Here is a 7,063-nt window from a genome sequence, read left to right as displayed (position 1 = left end):
CCTCCTTTGGAGAGGCTAATCTGAAACTCAAAAGAACGCAGCCATTTGACTCTGAACTACCTATGACCTGGGAGTCCCCTCCCCACTTCAAGTTATCCTGCCTTTTCCAGACTGAACCAATATTAATATTACATATGTTGATTGATGTTTTATGTCTTTCTAAAATGTATGAAACCAAACTGCTCTCTGACCACCCCAGGCACATGTCATCAGGACCTCCTGAGGCTGTGTCACAGGTGCGAATCCTCAGCCTTCGCAAAATAAACTTGCTAAATTAACTGAGACCCGTCACCTTTCTGTATTTTGATATTGGGGGTAGTTTCATGGGCATACATTATGAAAATAAGTAATTCAAAATCTAAGCTGTTGGAATTCTAAACTATTTTGAGCCTTCAAGGAATGTGAATTTCAGGTCCTGAGTCACATGACAGGCAGCTATAACCTAGAAAGTTGTAAACCTTAATATCTCTGACTATACAGATTCTTTTGCCTTATCTGCATTGTTTTGTAAAATGCTGCAAATGGCTAAAGGGCACCAGGGAAGACCCCTTCCCTCTCCACTGTTGACTTTTATTATAGATTAACCTCTCTTTTACCTTTCACACAAAGATTTCATGATTGTCACATTGCCTTAAAATGGAATGTTATTCAACTCCTGGGTGATGGGTTCAATCAATTATACTTCAAATCTAGGCATCATGCAATGTACTTTTGTAACAAACCTGCACATGTAATTCCTTAATCTAAAATAAAAAAAAAAAAGAGGCACACCTGCAAAATCATTCATTAAAACTTGGGGGAAAAGATGGAATGTGAAATGCAATTTTTTTCACTGGAAAGTGCAAGGCTCTTGTATTGGTTCAAACCTTGAGAAGGCACCAACAAACAACTCAAGGAGGTGTGGAGCAACATGCTGTTTTTTTTTTTTTTGAGACGGAGTCTCACTCTGTCGCCCAGGCTGGAGTGCAGTGGCCGGATCTCAGCTCACTGCAAGCTCCGCCTCCCAGGTTTACGCCATTCTCCTGCCTCAGCCTCCCGAGTAGCTGGGACTACAGGCGCCCACCACCTCGCCCGGCTAGTTTTTTGTATTTTTTAGTAGAGACGGGGTTTCACTGTGTTAGCCAGGATGGTCTCGATCTCCTAACCTCGTGATCCACCCGTCTCGGCCTCCCAAAGTGCTGGGATTACAGGCTTGAGCCACCGCGCCCGGCCAACATGCTGTTTTAAGGAGCACCTGGGTGCAGACAGGCTGAGGCCTAAAATGGCATCAGCCCCAAAAGTGAGGACGGGACAGGGGTTTTATAGTCTACTGTAAACAGGAAGTGTTCCGGTCTGACATAACTGCTACGTGGTACCCAGACAGCGCCTCTCTCTCGATCTCCAGGGGGCACATGTCTTCCAGCCAGCTATCTTCCTGCTTCTGCTGTCTTGCTGACTCACGCTGCTGACACAAAGCCACTTGGGACTGGGCCTGAGGAGGGAGGAGTTATTCATCCCCCCAAGCTTTCAGGCCCCAGGGAGAATCTTTCATTCTTGTCTATTTGGTTATAGAAAAGGGAAAAGCGATGACTTTCTCAATGACACCTCGGAAAAAAGAAACACTTAATTTTGGGGATATTCTTGAAAGATGAGTTGGTATCCATCGTGTCATTGTAGCAGGAGCATCGTCTGTATTGTCTGGTGGTTAACTGTAACAAGAGTTTTAATGGCTTTTATTATCAGTGGGATAATACGGGGAGAAATAGGAGAAACCCAATGATGAAGATTATTGTCCCTACCAGAGTTCTAAATCCTCCTCGGTTAGAGAGCCACCCTCCTAGAAGGTTCGTCGGGTCTCATCCCTTCCAGATTTGGACTGGTACATGGGTTACTTTTCTGATGTTTGAGGTGATCTCTAGAACTGCTTTTCTGTTATTGTCTATGTTAAGACAACAATTGGAGATACTAAACTTACCACAGACCCCACCCTTTTCTGCTAATAAGTAGTCTAGTGCTAGCCTGTTTTGATACATTGCCACACACATTTGGTTTGGTTGTTGTGCGAGCATTTCCAGGGCTGAGGCGGTTTGGTTAGTGATTGTCTATAGAACAGCCTATAGTCTAATTATTCTATTTAGCATATATATGGGAGTGCAATAACCCCATGAACCATCCCCAGCCCAAGTGGCAGGGCTGTAGTATTTGATGATCCATCGTGGAAGCCATTTGTCCTCTTGCCGTCTTTGGCTTCCTCCTACCTTTAAGGATCATTTTCTCTGTTTAGGTTATCATATACAGGGACTCCAAGGGTGTTGCCCACCTGCTTTGGAAGTAAAAAGAATCCAGGTTTAATTGTGCCTAGGAATCAAGTATTTTGCCAGTGATAAGGTAGTCGTGAGTAAGCCTGGGTTCCACATATCCAAAAGAATCCATCAGGGGCAATCCATTGTAGGCTAGTGTTCATAGGATTGTCCCATAGTGCACTTAGGTGGGGATATGTGGCATAAGGGTTAGTGGTGTTTGTACAGTACCAGGCCTTTTTGGACAAGACAAATTGAGGTAGCTTAAGTTAGAAGGAGACCAAGCTCCATGGGGTAACCTTGGCCACCACTCTGCTGTGGAGGCATTGACTGTTAGGGTTTGGTGACAGGGGCTTTTACCTATGGTGCAATGGGTTTCATCAGTCAACTTGTGGGATATGCACACTGTCCCTCTTACTGGGTTGCTAAATGTCCAGGACTGTGGGTGTTCCTGAGGAGTGAAAGTGAGGCTGGGGTTTTGGGATGTTAAGCTCCCCCACATACCTAGCAATTGAGTACACTCATGGTAAGCGCGATGCGTTCTCCTAGATCTACAAGCAGTTTTTTTTTCCTGGCTTGGGAAGGGAAATACCGCGGGTGATTTTTGGGGAGGGAGTTGTTGGTTTTGGCTTTTGCTTTGGCTATAATCTGTTCTCTCTTTATATCCTCTAGCACTTGAGTGTTTACTCCCCTTTGTCCAATTTTGGTGCAGCAAAGCCACTGCTTACCTTTTGGACATATAGCCCCATCATGACTGCCAGATACTTCTAGATTTTTTACTTTATAATAACTTTTCCCTGATTCAACACATTCCTCGATTAAGGTTCCATAACAGGATTTTTCTATATGAGTATGGTAAATAAAGGATTGTTGCATTTTTTCTCCGTAGTGGAAAGACTGATAACACTCATGGCAGCTCAGAGGGGCTGCTGTGGACAGCAGGGCAGCTACTGACAATATTAGGATTGTGGTGAGGGATATTCCTGTATTAAGACTTTTGGTTGGAAGTGAGGTACAGCAGGCGGTTGGGTAGATACAGGCCATTTCTGAAAGCAGGTGATTAGTCTTCCTTGTGTTCTGGTTCTAAGAAAAAAATTTTTGGGGGGTTAATTCAAACTTTGTGGGAGAAATTGGGCTAGACAAACACTTAGCTGTTAATGTTCTGGAGGAAGAGGTAGCCTTGGGGGTGAGTTTGACCCTGGTGCGATGGATCCAGTGGGAGAGTTCTTGGACTCTCACTGCAGTTGGCATGCTGAGTATCACAGTGTAGGGGCCTGTCTACTTCGGTTGTAGTTTTTTGTGAGGGTCGGGTTGGCAGATAAACATGTCTGTGCCTGCAAGACGGTTGAGAAGACAAGGAGGTGTCAACAGGGAGAGGCATGGCCTCATTTGCTGCTTAGAAGTTATGGTAATCTTCCTAAATTCAAGATGTAGCTATTTTCATTAAACCAATATCAATGTCTTATTTACTAAAAATTACACAAGTGAAGAACATTGTGTTTTGGGCTCGGTTTATAGTTTTGTAACCCCTATGCCAAATTTTGACACCTTATAGTATTTGGCCAGGATAAATATAAAATTGCTTGATCAATAAATGCAAACCAAAATGTATGCTGGAAATTCTTAAGACATTTCTGTTATTATTTCATGAATTTTTTTTTTTTTTTTTTTTTTTTTTTGTGACGGAGTCTCGCTCTGTCACCCAGGCTGGAGTGCAGTGGCCGGATCTCAGCTCACTGCAAGTTCCGCCTCCCGGGTTCACGCCATTCTCCTGCCTCAGCCTCCTGAGTAGCTGGGACTACAGGCGCCCGCCACCTCGCCCAGCTAGTTTTTTTGTATTTTTTTAGTAGAGACGGGGTTTCACCATGTTAGCCAGGATGGTCTCGATCTCCTGACCTCGTGATCCACCCGTCTCGGCCTCCCAAAGTGCTGGGATTACAGGCTTGAGCCACCGCGCCCGGCCATTTCATGAATAATTTTAAAGCTAGCTTATCTATTAAATATTTTACTTAAGTCATGTAAACTTGAAAAAGCATTTGAATAGTCTTTTTTTTTCTGATAAAGTATTTGATTTAAGCACTTTTATTTTTCTTTAAGCCAACTAATTAGACCTCTTTTATATATTTTCAGTAGTGGAACATTGTGTGCACCACACATAAATATATGGACATATTAGGCATGCTGATAGAAGTAGATCTTATAGATTCATAAAACCCTTCCTTTTTTCCCCTATCTTAGACTTTCAGATTCTTGATAAACTGTTTTATAACCCTAAACAGGTGTCAGCTAAATAGCCTTATATTTGCATATTAAAGGAAACAACTGTGGTGAAAATCAAGTAGCAAAATTTAAATCATAAGGTATGGAGAGGAAAAGTATGGTATGCTGGTGGGAGATTAAAGATGGATGCCAAATCAAACATAAAATTATGAAAATCTATCAGAGAATTGTATAAGGAGACCAGTTTTATTTAGATGGGGACTTCTTATCTTTTAACTGGATCTCTGAGCTCTGGGGCGAGCTCATACTGAATCCTGGGTTTACAAAAAGGAAGAATTATCATAAGGCTAGACCACATGATGTTTATATAGTGCACTTAAATAAATTTTTTTTAAAAAACAAAGACATTTCTAAGTGTCTAAACTATACTCTTCTTTAAAAGCCCAAGAATATTGGCCAGGCATGGTGGCTTATGCCTGTAACCCCAGCACTTTGGGAGGTCAAGGCAGGCAGACCACTTGAGGTCAAGAGTTCAAGACCACCTTGGCCAACATGGTGAAACCCCATCTCTACTAAAAACACAAAAATTAGCCAGGCATGGTGGTGGGTGCCTGTAATCACAGCTACTCAGGAGACTGAGGCAGGAGAATCACTTGAACCCAGGAGACGGAGGTTGCAGTAAGCCAAGATCAAGCCACTGCACTCCAGCCTGGGTGACAGATTGAGACTGTCAAAAAAGAAAAAACAAACAAAAAAAACCCAAGAATAACCTCTGTTGCAATAATGATTTTAGTCAATAGATCAGGTCACTGCACTTCAGCCTGGGTGACAGATTGAGAGTCTGTCAAAAAACAACAACAACAAAAAAACAAGAATAGCTTGTGTTGCAATAATGAGTTTAGTCAATAAATCAGGTCAAAAGGAAGCAGTTTAAAAGCTGAGATGAACTTGTCTGTTTATACTCTTGAGGTTCCATAAAGAAAAACAGGTTTCTCCCCTAAAGGGAGTCTGGCACCTTCTCCATTTTCTTTAAGAAACCCCAGGTTATTATAAATGAGTTTAGGTCCCTCATGCAGCAAAAGTTGCAAGAGAAAAAGGAGAGACAGCAGAAGTAAATGAAGAAAACAGAATTCAGTCAACTGAGAAGAAAATAACTTTTGCTCGGCCGGGCGCGGTGGCTCAAGCCTGTAATCCCAGCACTTTGGGAGGCCGAGGCGGGCGGATCACGAGGTCAGGAGATCGAGACCATCCTGGCTAACATGGTGAAACCCCGTCTCTACTAAAAATACAAAAAACTAGCCGGGCGTGGTGGCGGGCGCCTGTAGTCCCAGCTACTCGGAGGCTGAGGCAGGAGAATGGCCTGAACCTGGGAGGCGGAGCTTGCAGTGAGCCGAGATCGCGCCACTGCACTCCAGCCTGGGTGACACAGCGCGAGACTCCGTCTCAAAAAAAAAAAAAAAAAAAAGAAAATAACTTTTGCTCAAAGAAAACGAGTGACAAGATCCTAAGAGAGAAAAAAAACAAAAACATGATCTTTTAAATACAAACACACACAGACACACATATCTTGGATGTTAGTTTTTTATTAAGCTGACTTTAACCACTGAACTCCTTAAAAAAATCTTTTAAAATCTCATTACTGTATTTCAGCTAGGACAAATAGGCACTATTTCAGAAGTACCAAGTATCAAACCAGAAAGGTCTTGATTTAGGAACCAAACCCAACCTGTTGTGGTGGAAAAAATAATGCAGAACCTTAGCTATTGAACTGACCTGCAGTGTGGGGCAACAGCCATTGCTTTTAGTTTAACCTGGCTCACAAAATGTTACATAAATGTTATATAAATAAAATCCCTTTAGTTGTCAAAATCAAAATAATAAATCTTTCCTCTTTTTTATTTTTCTTTTTCTGACCATTTTGCTCCACCTTACCACACTATGTTTTTTGGTATGTGTTGGGGGAAATTTAACCATTTCAGAGGACTTGTTCCCCATAATTTGAAACTTTCCTCTGGATTTGAGTGAGTCAGATAATATTGGTAAAACCCAAAGGGAAAAAGATTAAAAGGACAACAAAATCAGAAACGTACAACAACAACAAAACTGTTAAGGAAAACAAACAATCACAAAACTTATATGATTACTGAGCGCTCTTATGGTAAGGAGAAATTAAAACCCACTGGTTGTTAGCTTTAGCCAAGACAAAACCCCAATTCAGCTATTTACTTAGGAATGGGTCTCAGGCAGAAGACTGCTCTCCACCATCCTAGAAGCAGGAGAGAAAACCCCATCTTCCCCGTTGGAAGCCAGCTCAAACTGCATAAAGGAGTTACCAGCCTTCCATCATCATGGAAACAGGAAAACTTGCCTTTCTTGTTGGAAACAAATAAAACTCCCAAAAAAGGGAGTTGTATAGCAAAACAATCTTTAGATCTTGACCAAATTTTGGGAGATCAGGTCCTTTCTGGAGGGGGTGCTCCCAGACCTCAGCAAATTGTGCTATTAGTTTGACCGTAAAGTTAGCTCATGCTGGTACTAAGCACTGATAAGAGATTTGTCAAAGG

At 42.2% G+C, this 7,063-nt stretch overlaps 1 protein-coding gene across 1 annotated transcript; it reads right to left on the bottom strand.

Moving 5' to 3' along the window:
- Positions 1 to 1,628: 1,628 nt before the first annotated feature.
- Positions 1,629 to 3,803, bottom strand: LOC108582131 (suppressyn-like). Its single transcript, XM_021926940.2, has one exon. It carries the CDS (start codon positions 3,321 to 3,323, stop codon positions 2,784 to 2,786), a length of 540 nt encoding a protein of 179 aa, XP_021782632.2. The 5' UTR covers positions 3,324 to 3,803; the 3' UTR covers positions 1,629 to 2,783.
- Between the last annotated feature and the right edge of the window lie 3,260 nt (positions 3,804 to 7,063).

This window comes from Papio anubis, chromosome 12 (assembly GCF_008728515.1).
Source record: "Papio anubis isolate 15944 chromosome 12, Panubis1.0, whole genome shotgun sequence".
NCBI classification, from domain to species: Eukaryota; Metazoa; Chordata; class Mammalia; order Primates; family Cercopithecidae; genus Papio; species Papio anubis.
Note: the sequence above shows the minus strand (reverse complement) of the source record. Positions and strands in the feature narration are given on the sequence as shown.

What these genes read in the sequence shown, in the direction of transcription:
- LOC108582131 (XM_021926940.2), bottom strand. Translation starts at nt 3,323, where the DNA reads ATGGCCTGTATCTACCCAACCGCCTGCTGTACCTCACTTCCAACCAAA.